Genomic DNA, 20,556 nt, shown 5'->3' on the forward strand with positions numbered 1-20,556 from the left:
GACTGTCCTCTAATATAATTAACAATGTTTAAGAATATAAAATACTTCCTGAACAAACGTTTTTTTTGTTTGTTTTTTTAAGCAAATAGCCTAAGTGTGAAAACACAAACAGCAATTTACTGGGCTGGCTTGCGCAGCGGAGAAACCGTGCAGCAGCAGCCTCGGTGTGGGGCAGCAGAAATTCCGGGATGAAAACACAAAGAAATCTGGGCTAAAAACACAGAAAAATATGGGGTGAAAACACAAAAATCCGGGATAAAAACACCAAAAACTCCGGGGTGAATATGTCTCGTCGGTCAGAGCAAATTGAACATTTTTCAGTGGATTAAAGGGGCCGTGATTTGCTTTTTTTTTTTTTTTTTTTACCTCTTTTTTTAAAAACGAATATTCGAATATTCGCTTCGAATCAGTGCCGAATATCCGGAGCTCAAAAAACGCTATTCGGGCCAGCCCTAATCACAATCATCATCGTCACCAATACCCCACCCAATGCATTAACCACTGAGCCACCACTGATCCAAAGTAAGATACACATATTAGGCAGCGAGTAAACAGTCAGTTGAAGCTGATGTGTAGGGAAACATTAAAAAAACGAAAGGGATTTTACTCACCGATGTCACAGTTGCGGCCAAGATACCCATCCTGACACACACAGTTATACTCGTTGGGTTCTTTGTTGATGCAAGTGCCACCGTTCTTACAGGGCTGGTGATTTCCACAGTAATTCAGATCTGAGAGAGAGAGAGAGAGAGAGAGAGAGAGAAAGGGAGAGAGAGAGGGAGAGAGAGAGAGAGAGAGAGAGAGAGAGAGAGAGAGAGAGAGAGAGGATTGAGTATAGAATGTGGATGAGGAGATTTTATGAATTTATTTGGGCTCAGGTTCAATCATTCCTCAGTTTGGTACTGCTGTGATTACTGCTCCAAAGATCTCCATATGCATGTTATGTACAGTACCACATGTGAAATTATTTTGTGAGCAAAACAAAATTAAACAAACCAGAATAAAAATAAATAAATAAATAAATAAAAGAATAAGAAATAAAGAAGAACACTGCATGAGAAGGTGTTTCCAATTACTGTAACTGTACTGTAACTGTAACTGTAACTAATGCAACAGTTAGACTGTAAGACCGGATAAGTTGAGTTTACTTAACTTTTTTAAGGCAGCCGATTTGCTCCAATGTTTTAGGTAATAGGGAATGAAAACTAGAGTTAGCATAAATTAAAACATCAAGTTGTTACAACTAAAGAGGAAGTTGATTTAGTTTTAAGGTAGCCCAGGGGGAATCACTACACACTGATGGTGAGTGTCAGAAAATGGACACACCCAGGATGCGAATAGATTGTGACAGAAGCCAATGGAAAAGAAGCTGTTAATATTCTCAAAACAGTTGAGTATTGTTTAGAAATATTAAATTTTATTTAAAACAGACTTAAATCATTTGAGTTCAAACAACTTCTGGGTTTATAGTTTATACAGAACAGCTTATCTCTGGGAGCTTGGTGGGTTTCCTCACATCAGCTGCTCATTTCAGGTTCTTCCACAACATTTTACATTAGATAAAGGTCAGAATTTTGACTTTGATTTGACATTCCAGAACATTAACTTTTCCTTGCAATCTGACCATGTACACTATTGTTGTTCATTGTTCGGCTGATGATGGACATTAACATTAGCATGGACATTAACACATGTGAGAGAGGCCTTCAGTTGCTTTGAAGTTACCCTGTGGTCATTTGAGACCTCGCTGTCTATTACACACCTTGCTCTTGGAGTAGATCTTTTTTGGTGCACAAACTTTCAAGCAGCACTTTTATATTATCCTTAGATTTATCCTAGTCTTTTATTGTGAGTGTAGATCGATATCTTGTGTGTGAAAGGTTCTTGAGTCTGAACGTACAATAAAACAGACTTGATCATAAAAAAGAAATAAAGAATATAATGTATCCATTGTGTATAGGGTCTAAATTCTGATCTGCCGTGATCAGATAAGAGTGCTTCAGTAGGAGGAGCCCAAAGAGATCTGCTACCGTACCCTGGATAATATGTGGTGCTTTGTGTGAAACAGCATTAAGCAAAAGCCCTATAAATCTTCTATTTTAATAGGCAGACTAATCGATTATGTTAATTTCTCATTACCTGCAGCTCCAGACTGTTTACTGTGTGCAGTATTGAAAAAAAAAAATACAGAATTTCCAGTAGATCACACGGCTCTACACACAGCAGCCACATCTCTAAATCAGATTCTTTTAACCAAAAACTATCAGTTTGCAGCTTCTCTAACTGCCTCTAACTGGCCCCTTGTGCTGGGCACTCCTTTTCTGCATAGCAACAGATTTTATTTTTACCATAAATGCATGAAGGCTACAGAAAATTGGAAAAGAACCAATATCATGTCCCATGACTTTTGGCATGTCCCACAGAAAGAGCATTGAATAGGGATGTCATTAACGCCAGTGGAGTTGCTTGTCTGTTTGAGTGAACAATTCTAGTCAGAATCCACCAATCACAATCTTTACCACCCACAACTGTGTACACTGTGGGTGGGGATGCTTTCTATGATGTACTTCTAGTACATACAGTACCAGTCAACAGTTTGGACACCTTTTTATTTAATGTTTTTATTTATTTATTTTATGTATTTATTTATTTATTAAGTCATCTTGCTCTTCCTTTCCTGTGGGGTCCTGATGAGAGCCAGTTTCATCATAACATTTCTGATGGTCTTCGCGACTGCACTTGAGGATACTTTCAAAGTTCTGGAAATGTTTTGGATTGACTGACTTAGTTAAGTAGTTCTTGCCATAATATGGATTAGAACATTATTTAAGTAACGTTATTCACTGCAAACCAACTCTACCTATTCTGTTTTTTTATAACAGGTTTTTGAATTTAAGGTGTGTCCAAAGTTTTGACTGGTATTATATGTGACACTGTGGAGCACACTTTTGGCATATCAGTGTAAACTTTCATCCATGTGTCCTCTTTTACAAATACACAAAAAAAAAGAGCTAAACAAAAAAATCCACGCTAGGTGTTTAATTGAGTGTATTGTATCTAATATTATGTATGAGTGAAAAAACAAACAAACAAACAAACAAACATATAAAAATCTCACTTCTGCATGAGCCAGAGATGGCTGACATACTGTCATAGAATATATCCTAAACAAACACACACACACACACTCTTCTCACCTTTGTCGCAGAGCAGGCCGCCCCAGTTGGTGTCACACACACACTTCCACGGTTCGGTGCAGGTACCATGATCGCAGCCTGGAAACGTCTCACACTCGTCACACAGATCCCCCTTCCAGCCATAGTGACACCTGCACAGCGGGTGAGAGAGAGAGAGAGAGAGAGAGAGAGAGAGAGAGAGAGAGAGAGAGAAAGAGACAGAGAGAGAGAGAGATGGGGGCAAATGAGTGTTCAGGCAGGAAAGTGGGGATCTGAGGGCAGTATGGGCACATTGAGTTTTTTATTTTTTCTGTGACTCACTCGCATTCTCCCGGCAGGCTACAGGATGCATGGGCCAGGTTACATCCCTGCTTACACACCGCTGCAAGGACACACACACACAAACACACACACATAGAAAATTAGTGCCAACTCAAATTATCTACAGTGTAAACAGCATTGGCGCCACATCACACAAGTGTAGACTGTGACTCATCATCATTAGGCATGGTGCCAATAGGCTCACATTCATCCTCTGACTCAGGTGGTCCTATTCTTTTGTCAGTACAAGAACCAGACAAGTGTGAATTTTGACAGTTGTTTTTGATTTAGTCTTAGTCTTTTGGATAAAATGTATTATAGTTTTAGTCATATTTTAGTCATTCAGTAATTAAAAAATAAACATTTAGTTTAGTTTTAGTCAATTCAATTTCTAAAATATTTATGATTTATGTTTTATTAACATATTCTTATGGTTTTACTATTGTAGGTGTGTTATTATTCTGAGATTATTTATTGCTAATTTATGCTAACTTAAATTATGCTAACAATAAACTGTTATAAAAAATTAAAAAGTCGTTTTGGACAAAAGCGTCTGCCAAATGCAATTTAATATAATGTAAAGTAATTTAATGTAAAGCTACTGACAAAGTAGCCTAACCTAACCTTTAATTTACTAACAACTATATGTTAAACACATTCAAGTAACAGCAGTGTTTAGCTAGTGTGTAAATTCAAATTTGGCCTTTAATCAAATAACAATTTGTAACATGCAAAAGTATTCAGTCCCCTTTACTCTGCAAATCCTAAAAAATCCAGTTTAATATATTGCTGTTAAAATCGCTTAATTAGTTAATAGAGTCCAGCTGTGTGTAAATTAGTATAATCTATCAGTATAATTATAAACACCTGTTCTTTGAAGACATCAGAGAAAAAACAGCATAAAATACAAAAAAATATATATATTTATATAGCGCTTTTTATAACTGATTTTGTCACAAAGCAGCTTTACAAAACAAAGAATCAGACAAAACACTGAACAAATAATAAAGAACCCCCAGTAAAAGCGTCATGAACACCAAGGACCTCATCAGACAGGTCAGAGATAAAGTTGACGTAAAGAGAAGTTTAAATGAGGGTTAGATTATAAAAACATATTTTAAGCATATATGTTTTTAAAAACATATTTTATTTTGAACGAGCTTAAGAAGCACTGTTCAATCCATCATCCAAAAATGGAAAAATATATTCTACAACTGAATGTAAAATAAATGCTAAATATATTAGATGGGGTGTCCACAAACATTCTATAAATATATGTAAAAGTTTATGTAAGTGTCAGTGTATATACATATTTTATTTACATACACTACTGTATTGCTATCAACAAATCAAAAGCGGCAAAAGCGTCACCGGATGTTTCATGTTCCCGTTTTTTCCGCAGACTGTACACACAGCACTGTTCATGCCAAATGTAATGATACAGGAAGTAATATCATGTGCCATGATTTTTGGCATGTCTTATGAAAGCCAAACTGACCTTGTGACCAAAGTGCCTGGCTGTTCAGTCCAGTGTTGTTTAGCTTTTATGGGACATGGCAAAAGTCCCATCCCACAATATTTGGCACGTCAGTGTTTATCAGCAGCAACTTCAAAGTCTCAGCATTAGTCAGTGTTTTAGTGTCAATGTTGATTTACGAAACATCAGTGTTTCCCTACGGAATTGGCCTGTATACCATGAAAACACTACGGATGCCAATGTGACGTGCCAACGGGTCAGGTCATCCAGTGTCCCACCCAGGGCACCACAGTGACTCACGATATTTCACATTTATAACCTTCATGACTGCAGCTCTGTAGTCAAAATGTGAATGAAAGTGACACAGAGTTGATGCTGTACAAACACAACACACTTTCTTCTACTGCCAAATGTCGTGTGACAGGCACTAGCGTCATCTCCCATTAATCTGTAGTAGTCACCATCATTACCACCCACTGCACTGTTCACTGTGGGTGGCAATATTAGCCTTCTATAATGTATTCCCATACACACGTAACACTGTGGATCAAGTATGGTTAAATACCCACATCTTTAGAAATACAGTAATGGAAAAAAAAAATAAGAGACCACTTAAAAATGATGAGTTTCTTTTTGAGTTTACCAAATTAAAAACCTCTGGAATATAATCAAGAGGAAGATGGATGATCACAAGCCATCAAACCAAGCTGAACTGCTTGAATTTTTGCACCAGAAGTAAAGGCATAAAATTATCCAAAAGCAGTGTGTAAGACTGGTGGAGGAGCACATGCCAAGACGCATGAAAACTGCGATTAAAAAACAGGGTTATTGCACCAAATATTGATTTCTGAACTCTTAAAACTTTATGAATATGAACTAGTTTTCTTTGCATTATTTGAGAGTTTGAAAGCTCTGCATCTTTCATATCTTTTTTGTTATTTCAGTCATTTCTCATTTTCTGCAAATAAATACTTTAAATGACAATATTTTTATTAGGAATTTGGGAGAAATGTTGTCTGTAGTTTATAGAATAAAACAACAATGTTCATCTTTTTCAAACATAAACCTATAAACAGCAAAATCAGAGAAACTGATTCAGAAACTGAAGTAGTCTCTAATTATTTCAAGAGCTGTAAAGTTTCCCATTCATATGCTTTTTTTTGAGTAACAGTAAAGACTTTCTACTAAATTGTGGAGCATTGCTGTAATTATTTTTTATAGTGACAAGAGAGATAATAAAGTCAGGATGTTGGAGAAGCACCACCTCACTTTATCCCCAACTCATCCCAACTCATCTCTCTATCATTGCTGAGAACACAGTTCCTCCGCACCCTAGCTTAATACTGAAGGGTTTTAATACCCCTCTAACCCACACCTGGCATTAGCCATACTCCAACAAACTATTTTTAATACCCTTGAATTCGGTAGAAAAAAAAAAATGTGCAGGTGTCCCAATACTTTTGTACGTATGACTTATATTCTACCTTATAGGCCAGCTATTACAGACTGTAGCCCATCTGTTGTCATGCACTGTTTGTCAGACACTGTGTACCTCATTCATCATTGGTCAGTACCTGACCGGGGGGGCACTTTCACCCAGATATTGACCAGAATGGGCTTAACACTCAAGCAACGCCATGACCTTATCCCAGCCAACATGCTCCTGCGGGGCTCACATGGGTAAAACACAGGCTATCTGGGTTCTAGGTGGGTATGGATGGGCTTTGAGTTGTTACTGGGACCTTAAAGTTGGGCTTCTCATACGGGCCCCACAGTTACAGCCCACCCAGGTTTGGGTGACATGGGTGCCATCTAGGCCCTCTGCGCAGTATCGACCCCAGATTGGCCAATGTTTAACTCATTTTGTTCCCCTCTGGACCCTGACCCAAATCTATATCTATATTTATATCTATATCTATATCTACAGCTCTGGAAAAAAAATAAAAGACCAAATAAAAATGATGGGTTTCTGTGGTTTTACCTAATTGAAAACCTTCTGGAATATAATCAAGAGGAAGATGGATGATCACAAGCCATCAAACCAAACTGAATTGCTTGGATTTTTCGCACCAGGAGTGGCATAAAGTTATTCAAAAGCAGTGTAAGACTGGTGGAGGAGAACATGCCAAGATGCATTAAAAAAACTGTGATTAAAAACCAGGGTTATTCCACCAAATATTGATTTCTGAACTCTTAAACAGTTTTCTTTGCATTGTTTGAGGTCTGAAAGCTCTGCATCTTTTTGTTATTTCAGCCATGTCTCATTTTCTGAAAATAAATGCTCTAAATGACAATATTTTTATTTGGAATTTGGGAGAAATGTCGTTCGTAGTTTATAGAATAAAACAACAATGTTCATTTTACTCAAACTTGTACCTATAAATAGCAAAATCAGAGAAACTGATTCAAAAACAGAAGTGGTCTCTTAATTTTTTCCAGAGCTGTATATTTACTGGTTCTCAGTTGGGCTGCACGTACAGGCTCTACATAGGCAGGGCAGGTTATTTGGGATATTGGCATGGTAGTACTGCAAAGCTTAGAGTGTATAGTATATTTGTCTTCTAGACAAGCTATTGAGACAGCAGCAGTATACTACCCACCAAGTTTTATTATTTTTGGTTGATTCCTTCTGAGTGCAAACATTTGATTGATGTTGAGTGTACAAGAGAACCCCAGTGTCCGTGTCAGTGAGCTGGATGTAGCGGTTAATCTTTATTTTGGTGACTAAATAACAACTACAGATCTCACAGTTCTCTGACAGTGTACACTGAAGGTTCAGAGAAAGTTCAATGTGGGGGTTTGTAGCTACAGTGATTTTTTTGTGCTATTGAATAATTAATGCATTTGTGCCTCTGTGGATGCTTTTAGATCTTTATCCAAAATGCAAATTTCCTTTGTAAAAAGTGCTATGATTTTCTGTCAGTCTAATAGAACTGCTGTAATACAGATATTTTAGGAAGGTTTTCAAGTATGGTTCTCTATTGTTTTGCAATGCATAACCGAATAAAACTGATGATCAAATTAGTCAGCAAATATCATTATATGTTATAAAATCAGCACTGGGTAACAACAAGCTCCAAAGTTGGACACATGTAACATTTTGGTTAAAAATCTAGATTACATATCCATCAAAAACGAACAATATCTTGACATCAAGATCCAAAATTATGACAAAAACTCAAGAACTGAAAGGTGGACTCACCCTGCCTGCACTCCGGTCCAGTCCAGCCATCTTTGCAGACCTTGCTGCCGGAAACGTCGCAGTCGAAGTGGCCGAAGAAGTCGTCGCGGACGCGGCAGAAATGGTTACACAGCGGGCCGTAGTAGTTGACTTCACAGCGGAAGCGCAGGCGGTACTCCAGACTCAGCTGGCGGCCGTGGTGCCGGTACGTCTGCCACAGCTCCCCAGGGTTCAGCATGGACGACAGCAGCACGCGCTCGATCAGCTCCTCCTGACCTACACATTTTAAAAAGTACGTAAAAATTAATTTTAAGATTTTAAGATTGTTTGCAGCATAGTGGGTAAAATGAGGCCTTCCTATTGGCAGACAGGGGATCAGTGCCCAAGTTGGGTAAGCGTACCACATTACAGCACACCAATAAGAGTCCGTTGACAAGACTACTAATATTAGGCATGTCATTGCTGTCCAATGAAAAACATGTATCTCAAAAACAGCAACGTTACAGGAGAGAGATAAAACCTTCTTAACTTCATTTTGGAGCATTTCTATTGGTCTATTCATTAAAAGAATTGTGACACAGTGTAAGAACATGTTTGTGAGTTCAAATTATGTACTAAACTTAAACTTGTTTTTCATTGGACAGCTATAAATATGATATGTAAAAGCTGTAAAAAAAAAACTTTAAAAATGTTGTAAACGTAAACGTAAAACTAGTCTCCCACTAAATAATCCTTACTTACAATTGCACTTATAAAACACATTTTAGGGTATCCTATTCTAATTTTAAAATATCCAATTTACCTATTCTCTATATTTTTGGACTTTGAGAGGAAACTGGAATTCCCAGAGGAATATTGGAAGCTCCATCTAGATAAGGACTTGAACCCAAGACCCCGGTGCTGGGAGGTGAATGGGCCCACCACAAGTCACTTTGCCGCCTTAATTGCCTTAATCCTTAACTGTAATAATGGTAAAATATTTGATTGATTTGATGTCATATTGCCTGAACAATTGCCTTAATGATGCTTTATTTTTTGCTCACATGACGTTCCAGACTACATTCAACCAAATCACTACATCAGTAATTCTGAAACTACAAAGAAAATTTGAATAGTTTTAAATATGAGATTTTCTAAAAAGTTACATTCAAACAGAACTGAATTGACGTCAGAGACCTACAACCCTGCTCTTCGCCCTTTGCTGTTAATAAAAGGAGAGCAGTAAGGAGGGCAGTTTCCAGCTTCCAGGGGGGATTGTATCCGACTCTGATAGATAAAAGAAAGTTATTGACTAACTCTGCACCCGCTGGGAAATGTCCCACCATTCACTAGTGTGTCCCACTCTGAGAGAGAGAGAGATAGTGAAAGGAGTGAGACACAACAGAACCAGTGAAGGACATTTCCCTTTGTGTGTGTTGGGAGAAAGGACAAATTCTCAGAAATTGTCGCTGTCAAATCAAAACCAATTTTATAATATTTATATCTCCATAAAAAAACTGAAAATACATGGTGTATGCTTAATCAATATTACATTTTAAATGGCTTAAAATATAAGCTACAATAATATTCAAAAAAAGGGAATAATTCGTATGTACAGTTGTGGTCAAAAGTTTACATACACTTGTAAAAAAACATAATGTTATGGCTGTCTTGAGTTTTCAATAAGTTCTACAACTCTTATTTTTCTGTGATAGAGTGATCGGAACACATACATGTTTGTCACAAAAAACAGTCATAAAATTTGGTTCTTTCATAAATTTATTATGGGTCTGCTGAAAATGTCACCAAATCTGCTGGGTCAAAAATATACATACAGCAACATTAGTATTTGGTTACATGTCCCTTGGCCATTTTCACGGCAACTAGGCGCTTTTGGTAGCCATCCACAAGCTCCTGGCAAGCTTCAGGTCGAATGTTTGACCACTCTTCTTGACAGAATTGGTGCAGTTCAGCTAAATGTGATGGTTTTCTTGCATGAACCCGTTTCTTTAGCACTGTCCACATGTTCTCAATGGGGTTTAAGTCAGGACTTTGGGAAGGCCATTCTAAAACCCTAATTCTAGCCTGGTTTAGCCATTCCTTTACCACTTTTGATGTGTGTTTTGGGTCATTGTCTTGTTGGAACACCCAACTGCGCCCAAGACCCAACCTTCGGGCTGATGGTTTTAAGTTTTCCTGAAGAATTTGGAGGTAATCCTCCTTCTTCATTATCCCATTTACTTTCTGCAAAGAACCAGTTCCACTGGCAGCAAAACATCCCCAGAGCATAATACTACCACCACCATGCTTGACAGTAGGCATGGTGTTCCTGGGATTAAAGGCCTCACCTTTTCTCCTCCAAACATATTGCTGGGTGTTGTGGCCAAACAGCTCAATTTTTGTTTCGTCTGACCAGAGAACTTTCCTCCAGAAGGTTTTATCTTTGTCCATGTGATCAGCAGCAAACTTCAGCCGAGTCTTAAGGTGCCTTTTCTGGAGCAAGGGCTTCTTTCTTGCACGGCAGCCTCTCAGTCCATGGCGATGTAAAACACGCTTGACTGTGGAGACTGACACCTGTGTTCCATCAGCTTCCAAATCCTTGCAGACCTGCTTTTTGGTGATTCTTGGTTGACTCTTGACCATCCTGACCAATCTCCTCTCGGCAGCATGTGATAGCTTGCGTTTTCTTCCTGATCGTGGCAGTGACACAACTGTTCCATGCACTTTATACTTGCGTATAATTGTCTGCACAGTTGCTCTTGGGACCTGTAGCTGCTTTGAAATGGCTCCAAGTGACTTCCCTGACTTGTTTAAGTCAATAATTCGCTTTTTCAGATCCACACTGAGTTCCTTTGACTTTCCCATTGTAGCTTTTGTAGCTGAGTCTAATCACTGGGTCAAATGAGCCCTATTTAAATGGGCTCATGAGAAGTCAACAGCTGTAGTCAATCAGAATCACTTACAAGAAGTGAAGAGGCCATGACATGAAGCTAATTTGATTGACACAACTCGCTACATCACCAAAATTGACAAATTTTGTTGCTGTATGTATATTTTTGACCCAGCAGATTTGGTGACATTTTCAGCAGACCCATAATAAATTTATGAAAGAACCAAATTTTATGACTGTTTTTTGTGACAAACATGTATGTGTTCCGATCACTCTATCACAGAAAAATAAGAGTTGTAGAACTTATTGAAAACTCAAGACAGCCATAACATTATGTTTTTTTTACAAGTGTATGTAAACTTTTGACCACAACTGTATTTATAAATATTCAGCTTTGTTCATCATAATGCACTACGTATACTGGGACTGAATTTTGTTGTATTGATGTATAACGTAACATAAACATAGCTTATGATGTCTTATGATCACAGCTACAATTTACTATGTATTTATATATATATAATTATAGCCATGTTTATAATGCCCTTGGTCTCATGACCAAGAGATAATGTTCCCTAATGACAAGGTTGTGATCACATTGTTAAGAAAATGTAGCATGGCGACATTGTAGCAACGTTGTAAGAAAATAGACAATCTCTGCGTGTTAGCTGGGCGTTACCGCGGCAACACAAACAGCTTTAATCTCTCTAGAAGAGGTCGGACCCTGAATCTGAGTGAGATATCGGATTACGGAGGTAAGGTTAAGTGTTCATCCAGCGGTTGCTACAGTAACCAGTGTATAGCAAGTAAGAATAGGGTCAGTCATCTGCTAGTATATTCAAGTGTGCTATTTGTAGCTTTGATCAGTGATAAAAAAAACATTCAAGTAATGTTAATATGCTCAGATACTTATTCAGTTAGACTGGTAAACAATTTATTATTTTTATTAAAATTAGCCACTTTTTTCCACCATTAAATAAATTACATTTACTTCAGCAGTGCTAGTCATTCAAATCATGAATTGCAGCAATATTATAGGCACTAATTAAGCTAGCCAGTTAACCTAGCTTGCTAGTTTAGGACAGTTACGTCAACAATGCATCTTGAGTTGGAAATTCACCTCAGTAGTGCTATTCTAATCATACATTCACTTCAGCATTCTTACAATAGGATATAAAAACAACCCTAAAGCTAGAATGGATAGAGTATATCGTCGCTGTCCAATGAAAAACACTTATCTCCAAAACAGCAACTTTACAGAAGGAGAAAAAACCTTGTAAACTTTCAATGGAAGTCGATGAAAAAAGAGGTAATTTCATGCCATTTTAAGAGTTTCTATTGGTCCATTCATCAAGAAATTTTGGCACAATGTAAGGGACAGTTTGTCTGTTTAAATCAGTAAACTAAAAATCACCAAAAATGGAGATAAGTGTTTTTTCAAAGGACAGCGACAATATGCAATATAAAATATAGCTCAAAATATGAAGTTAAGAGGTAAAGATGTCAAATACTGTAACAAGGTTGCAACAACTGATGATTTAAATAATATAAAATCGATTATTAAATTAGTTGGCAACTAATTTAATAACTGATTACTTGGCTCTATGTTATTATACACATAAATACAGTTTATACTCCCTAATGTGGGGCAGTAAGTCAAACAAAGTCATGGCAGTAAATCAAGATTCATCTGGATGCATGTTGTAGAAATGGGGGAAGGAATGGTGATACTTTGGAGTAAATTAAGTTTATATTTTCTGAATAATGTAGTTGAATGCATACATTAGAAGGGGTGTCCTCAAACAAAACTGTATTTATTTGAGGGTGTCTCATTTGTGTGTGTGTGTAAGTGTATGTTAGTGTGTGAAAATATACAGAGATAGAAGGAGAACGAGAGAGAAAGGAAAAAAAGAGAGATGAGCGAAAGAATAAACAAAGGAAAAAGAAGCTTGTTGTGGTGATGAGATCATTGGGCCTGAAAAGCAAAGAAATGAAAACAGGGAAGGATCAAGGTGTGCAAACACAGATACGCTATACTATCCTAGACCCCACCACACACACACACACACACCCACTCACTCATTATATGAACATTAGCTACACACACAGATCAGACACAGTATCTCATTTCCACAAACACTCATTACCTAAAAAAAACTAACCGCACCCTGGATTACTGCAAAACTCCACAAGCAGTAATGTTTTACAAATATATGTAAACAATTACAGGCGTGGTCTGATTAGACACTATGGGCCCTATTTTAGTGATCTATAGGCGAGTCATCAATCACACAGCACACAGTTTGATTTAGGGCGTGTCAGTGTGTATTTGCTGCTGCAAGGACAAAAAATATTTTGCAAGGACAAAAAATCCTACCTACACCTTACGTATATTATTTCATCAATTATTGCCAATTTGTTTTTTGTGTTTTAAGTAATTATATTGTAAAATAATAAGAAACTTAATAGATCAAAGAGGCAAAAGCATACTGTTTACCATACTGGAAATCTAGTATGGTACATTTCATTTAGCTTACATTTGAACTGGGTGTTAAACTCAAAACATAACAGAAAACCTCCAAAAAAGTGCAAAAAGGTAATTTGTGTGTTTTGGGCGTTACGTCAAATAAACCAATTAGTGTTTACTTGCCACTTCCTTTAAGAGCCGGGTGTGCGCTGACTTTGGCAGATTGATATTTTAATGGTGCAGAGCTTCTGCGCTTCTCAGTAGAAAAAAACTGACCTGCGCGTTCATGCTGTGAAAGTGCACGACCAGGTAATTTACAACAGCAACGTTATTTTATTTAGTATTTAATATATAAAAGTGTTTTTGGAGGCTGCTACTACTGAGTAGTGTACTTCTTGGTGAAAGACCATTGTGTGCTAGATTGTGTGCTTCAATGACGCAATTCTATGACTCATTTTTCCATGTTGACAGAGTTTTTTTTATATTTCTTGCTCTCCATTTATATCATTCTTTAGCCAGCCTTTGTCACGTTCATTTGCAAAAGTGTTGTACATGAGAAATCTGAACTGCTATGAACAGGCATACAGCAATGACTGTGATTAGAAGAAAGGCATTGCATGCGACAGTCAGTCCCTCCTAGTAGTGAAATAAGGGGAACTAATAGCTCAGTGAAATGTGAGGAACATCCTGCAGCCACATTTGTTGCCTCTCATGGCAGGATGTTCAACTGGCATTTTTCAGCAGGATAATGCTCGTCCCCACACAAAGCAAGAAACAAGACTTTTCCAGGAATGTGTCTGCATAGACCTACAAGTGTGCAGGATTTACAAGCCAAGCATTAAATAATTGGTATGCCTTGGTATGCCTCAATGCTCAACCGTATCTCATCTTGTATGCAGGCTAGAGGCCCCAACAGGCAGGAGAACCTCCCTTTATATGTACAGTTTTCACCAACGTATCGTTTTACTCTAACAGTGTAATCACTTATATCATTATTACATCCACACATATAGAGTTTTATTTACGGTGTGTTGATTTTCTGTCAGCGTATCAATGTATTTACACCTAGGGATTAAATATATAGTGTTCAGATCTGAGTCTTAATTCATAGACCGTAGCTGCTCAGACCTCCATTAGCTCAGTAGCTGTAATTAGCGCCTGGCTCGGTTTGATGGCCTTTTTAGAGGCCAGTGAAGAGAGCACTGCCAGAAACTTTCAACTTTTAATGGAATGGAGGGATAATAACTCTTCTGATGACTGCACTGGAGCAGCACTTATGCAAAGTGGCTGAAATATTCTAGCAGTCAAAGGTTTGGAGACTTCCCATCACAGAAGATCACTAAAAACCCAGCATACATATCAGCACAGGCTGATCACCAGCTAAAAAAATAACATTTATGCATATATATTTTGGCTGTTAGCAATGCAATTAATGTAATGTTGATTACTTTAACCAGTATACACTATATTTCCAAATGTTTGTGACCAACCCTTCTTCCAATGAATGCATTCAGCTACTTTAATTCAGAAGCAAATGCAAACAATGCAAAGGTTTTGTAGAAAGTAAAGTATTGCCAAAAGAATAAGAATCTTCGGAGCAGATCATCCATTAATTTAAAGTTTTGGGTTAGGTTTAGGGTTAGATTTAAGGTTAAGTTTTGGGTTGGGTTTAGGGTTAGGTTTAAGGTTAAGGTTAAGTTTTGGGTTAGGTTTAGGGTTAGATTTAAGGTTAAGTTTTGGGTTAGATTTAGGGTTAGATTTAAGGTTAAGTTTTGGGTTAGATTTAGGGTTAGATTTAAGGTTTACATTAAGGTTTGGAGCAGGGATAGGTTTAAGTTTAAGTTTCGGGTTAGGTTTAGGGTAAGATTTAAGGTTAAGTTTTGGGTTAGGTTTAGTGTTAGATTTAAGGTTTACATTAAGGTTTGGAGCAGGGTTAGGTTTAAGTTTAAGTTTTGGGTTAGGTTTCGGGTTAGGTTTAAGGTTAAGTTTTGGGTTAGGTTTGGGGATAGGTTTAAGGTTAAGTTTTGGGTTAGGTTTGGGGTTAGGTTTAAGGTTAAGTTTTGGGTCAGGTTTCGGGTTAGGTTTAAGGTTAAGTTTGGGGTTAGGTTTCGGGATAGGCTTAAGGTTAAGTTTAGGGTTAGGTTTAGGGTTAGATTTAAGGTTTACATTAAGGTTTGGAGTAGGGTTAGGTTTAAGGTTAAGTCAGGGTTAGGTTTAGGGTTAGGCTTAAGGTTAAGTTTGGGTTAGGTTTAGGGTTAGGCTTAAGGTTAAGTTTAGGGTTAGGTTTAGGGTTAGATTTAAGATTAAGTCTTGAGTTAGATTTAAGGTTTAGGTTAAGATTAAGGTTTGGGATAGGGTTAGATATAAGGTTTTAGGTTTAGATTAAGGTTTGGGATAGGGTTAGGTTTAAGGTTTAGGTTTAGATTAGGGTTTGGGATAGTGTTAGGTTTTTGGTGAATTCATGCTTAAAGCTAGATTTAGAGTTAGGTGTAGGGTTAGGTTCTATAGAGAATCAGTCACATTTAATAGTTATTCAGTTGAATGTTAGTTGAGCATCTTTGAGGCACTGATAATGGACTATCCAAATAAAGTATTACCCATTTACTACAAAGCTTTAACTTAGATGGTGCTACTCTGGTTGTACATCATTTATAATAACACTAAAGATAACTGCAAGCAGCAATCATCAAACACTTTACGTTTATGAACTCAAACCACTACTTACTTTGTTAAATTAGTTAAAAGCGTAACTAATTACATTAATTTTGGATTGGATTAGAAATATCCCAGACTAACATGACTATAAGACCGGAATATATTCATTAAATATTACAGCAAAGCTTACACACACAGTTCCTCATGATTTATTGTGGGATCCATCTATTCAAGGTGACAACTGGTTAACTATCACTGGCCTCACGCCAAAGCTAATCTTATTTCACACTGGATGATGAGATATGACCCGCTCTGACCTGCTGTTAAGGCCATTCAACCCATTTACACATCTCTGCAGATTACCCGAGCCGAGCCATACTGGATTCATGAGACTGCTCGGCCCGTGGCGGCGCGAGGGGAGGAGATAATGGAAAGGGTCGAGTGTGTAACTTTGTGTCGCCCCGCCGCGTTACTGTCGCGCTCGGCTCGTCCTTGAGAAGAGTGCAGGAGAATGTGGACGGCTTGTTTTTGCCTCCTGGAGCTTCTGGAGGGGTTGTGGATGGATCAATGGGACAGCGGGTTAGACAGCAGTGGTGGTGGTGCGCCTCGACGAGAGTGTTAAATGAAAGCTCTGCAGGAGGGAAGCAGCTGTGTGTCGAACCATTTAGACCTATAGCACTCGTTAACCCTTAAAGGAACAGTGTGCCAAAAAGAAAAAAATACACAACAAAAATGTGAATTTCCAAGATGCAAGTAAAAAATTTCAACCCCATGATGTCAGATGAGTGAGTTCAGAAACCAAGATGGCTACCACAACAGTGCATGTTACATTAGTAAAAGTAGTAGTATTATACAGTTATTATCACTTATTAGTGTCTCATTAAATCAGTCATACACACAGTATTGTCCCACTTTTATCTGTGAACATGTTTCCAATCCGTTCTTTTTGGCTGTGCAAAAAAAAAAAAAAAAAAACGTATTGTTATCAACTTCCAATGCCAACAATGCTAATCTGGCACAATGCTTTGTTGTTCTCTTATCACTGTTGGTATGTGCTTTGTATGTTTGTTTTGTTGTTTTTTATATTCTTCTTTTTTTCTTTGTTACCGTAACTAGTATTGTTGCCCTCTTACCATTGTTGGTATGTTGTTATGTGTCGCTGCTTGTTTATAGTATTAGAACTTTCTTTACTACCGTCGTTGGTATCTAGGTATTTGTAAATATAATTTTCTCTGTTGTTAAATTCATTTAATTTAAGTTGATGGGAAGTGGCTACGTAAGTTATGTAAGTTATGTTAATTTTGATAATTTTGAGGTTTAAATAAGTTTTCTTCTTCCCACTCCTTTTTGAGAAGTTGTGTTGTATATCTTCTGCTCAAAATAAAAAAGCAAAAAATAAAAAAAAATAAAAAATAACACTGATAACCAGAGTCAAATATAAAAGTGGGACATATTTTGGTTGGACTTGTCATAAAACACCAGTAACGGTAAAGTCTGATATCTTTATAAAACTGTTTTTTGGATAAAAAAATACATATATAGTGTTCAATTATCAAAAATGTTTAACTGGATTGCTCCAACAATTCAAACTGATTCAAAAATGAATGTTTTCTTAAAGACAATTATAGGCATTTAAAATTAAATGCACAAAACACACCCTCTCTCTATCAATGTCTCCACATCCCTAAATAATTTCCCACCATGTTCTCTCATTGTCTATTACTTTCTCTGCAGGATTCTCCTCTTTCTTAATCTTCCTCCACTCTGCCGCCTCCTCTCTCTCCTGTCGTCCGTCCTCTAGGTGGGACGGAGAAAGTCTAAATGAAGTGACTATAGAATTAAAGCCTCCTCATCACATCCTCACACTCTGATTATATCAGAGCCGCAGGCATTATTACACACCACCACATGCTGCCACACTCCATTATGCCCTTCAACACTGTGCGGGTTTAAGTGTGATGTATGGAGGAAGTTACACCAGCATGGTGGTGGTGTATGAGGTGTGGTGTGGATCAGAGGCAGCAGTGCTGCTGGAGTTTTTAACACCTCAGTGTCACGGCTGGACTAAAAATAGTTCACCAACTAGTAGGTTGTGTCCTGTGGGCAGTGTCCTGTAGCACATCTACAAGGTAGTGCAGCTAGATAGGAGTGTCTAATAGAGTGGAGGACAGTGAGTGAACACAGTGTTTAAAAACTCCAGCAGCACTGCTGCATTTGATTCACTCACTCACTGTACCAGCACAACACACACTAACACCCCATACACCACCACCATGTCAATCACTGTCACTGCAGTGCTGAGAATGAATGACCCACTACCCAAAAAATAATAATAGCTTGTCTGCGGTGGTTTTCTCTCCTGTGGGGTCCTGAACATTAAAGAACAGGCTGAAATAAGGATACTAATAATAAAGTATGCAGAGAAAAATATACAGGACTACAGTCTGTAATTATAGAACTGTAGAGTATTGTAGACACAAGGAGTTGGTCATATATTCTGACTGGACTGTGCATATAATATCATATAAATAATATTACTATTACATATAGATATTTTATATATATATAGAATGCATGTCACTGATTCTTGAGAATTAGAATTAAAATAGTTTTTAAAAAATTATAAATTCTATGGGCGCCTAGTGGTCTAAAGCGCTGCCACTGGGCAGATGGCGCTCTCCCCACATCACTCCTAGGGTGATGTCTGCAGCAAAGGGCATCTGTGAGCTGATGTATCAGAACCGAGTTGCTGCACTTTCCTCCGAGTGCACTGGCAGCTCAGCAATGCTGCATCAGCAGCAGCTCGAAAAGACACATGTATCAGAGGAGGCATGTGTTAGTCTTCACCCTCCTGGTGTGTTGGGGCATTAATAGTCATAGGGGAGTCCTAATGAGTGGGTTGGATAATTGGCCGTGTAAATTGGGGAGAAAATGGGAAAAATTAGAAATAAAATTATATATATAAAAATAAAAAAATTACAAATTCTGAAGATAACATTAAAATTCTATAAATTACATTAAAGGGTAAGATCTTCACTGTTCATAAATGTACTGGTGCAACATCCTCATATTGTTTTTATAAAATAGGTGGTTTTCCAGACAGAAAACCTGACGATGGGGACAAAAATCACACTGGACCCCTGGTTATTACCTTAATTATTTTTATTATTTAAGAAAATGTTCTTAATTTCCAATAAAATGAGCACTTTTCCATGTGGGACATGTTTTATCCGAATTCTCAAGAATCAGTGATGTATTGTCTTTCTCTCTGTGTGTCTGTGTGTGTGATATTTTCAAAGAGTGTGCATATTTGTGTGGCAGTATGTGTGTGTGTCGCAGTTTGGTTCCCATCCCCTCATTATCTCTCTCCTAATCTTAGCCATTACCAACAGAGGCAGCGAGGGCACAGAGAGAGGGAGCGGAGCGAGGGACGAGGACGGAGCAAGTGAATGAGAAGAATGTGTGTGTAACAGTGTGTGTGTGTGTGTATGTGTGCATAGCTGTGTAATGGCCTCTTGGTGTGTTTGTTTGCTGTGCTGAGTGATAACAGCTGAACATATGTAGCTGTGTGTGTGTGTGTGTGTGTGTGAGTTTGTGTGTGTGTGTGTGTGTGTGTGTGTGTATGATTTATATATTCATTAAATGCTCGAGCCTGTTCCCTCATAATTACAAGAAATAGCAGTGTGTGAGAATGTGGGCGAGTGTCGCCAAGTGTGTGTGTGTGTGTGTGTGTGTGTGTGCGTTTTGAATACAGCGACATATTTTCTGTCACAGGGCTTTGCTTTAATTGTAAGGAAAAACAATCAGAGAGAGACAGGAAATGAAAGAGTCTCAGAGAGTGACCTCAACATCTACTGCATCTCTCTCTCTTTCTCTCTCTCTCTCTCTCTCTCTCTCTAAATCCAGTTCCCTACATGGTGCATTATTGGCATGCTACATTGGTGCTGCTAAAGTTACAAAATAGTGTGGGAGAAGAACAGTTCGCACAAATAAACAGCTTAATCTTAAAGCACTAAACATTCTTAACCCAAAAAAAAAACAAAAAATACAAACCCAAATAACAAAGACTTGACAACATACTATAACTAAGTGTGTCTTACGCTTACTTTGACTTTTATTTGATTGCACACGGCATGAAACGGCCAAAATAATTTCATGCTTGTCTGCTCAACTTCCATTCCTGCATTACCTTTCTGCAACACATTCCAAATTTTGGCTATCCCTGGAAGAAAAGGGCGCCAGAAATTTCTCTCTGGGATCAATAAATGATCTATCTTAGGGGTGAAACGATTACTCGAGTAATTCGAGTTACTTGATTTAAAAAAATTGATCAAGCAATTTTCTGTGCCTTGAGTATTCGTTTATTTAATAAAAAAAAACGCTTTTAATGTGACAACACACTCAGCGTTA

At 37.7% G+C, this 20,556-nt stretch overlaps 2 protein-coding genes across 2 annotated transcripts in view; one reads left to right on the plus strand and one right to left on the minus strand.

The window, feature by feature from the left end:
• cfap45 (cilia and flagella associated protein 45) overlaps window positions 1–20,556 on the plus strand; it is a 239,992-nt gene that overhangs the window by 179,725 nt on the left and 39,711 nt on the right. The gene's annotated exons all lie outside the window — the stretch shown is intronic.
• The window catches only part of LOC103028656 (protein jagged-1b), a 98,290-nt gene that overhangs the window by 20,860 nt on the left and 56,874 nt on the right, over window positions 1–20,556 (minus strand). Inside the window, exons 4-7 of the mRNA XM_007251005.4 lie at window positions 8,177–8,431; window positions 3,498–3,558; window positions 3,198–3,328; window positions 612–731 (exon numbers count right to left, since the gene is read on the minus strand). Of these exons, the coding sequence (XP_007251067.3) occupies window positions 612–731; window positions 3,198–3,328; window positions 3,498–3,558; window positions 8,177–8,431 (567 nt within the window). The remainder of the gene's footprint in view (window positions 1–611; window positions 732–3,197; window positions 3,329–3,497; window positions 3,559–8,176; window positions 8,432–20,556) is intronic.

This window comes from Astyanax mexicanus, chromosome 9 (assembly GCF_023375975.1).
Source record: "Astyanax mexicanus isolate ESR-SI-001 chromosome 9, AstMex3_surface, whole genome shotgun sequence".
In the NCBI taxonomy this organism is placed as follows: domain Eukaryota; kingdom Metazoa; phylum Chordata; class Actinopteri; order Characiformes; family Acestrorhamphidae; genus Astyanax; species Astyanax mexicanus.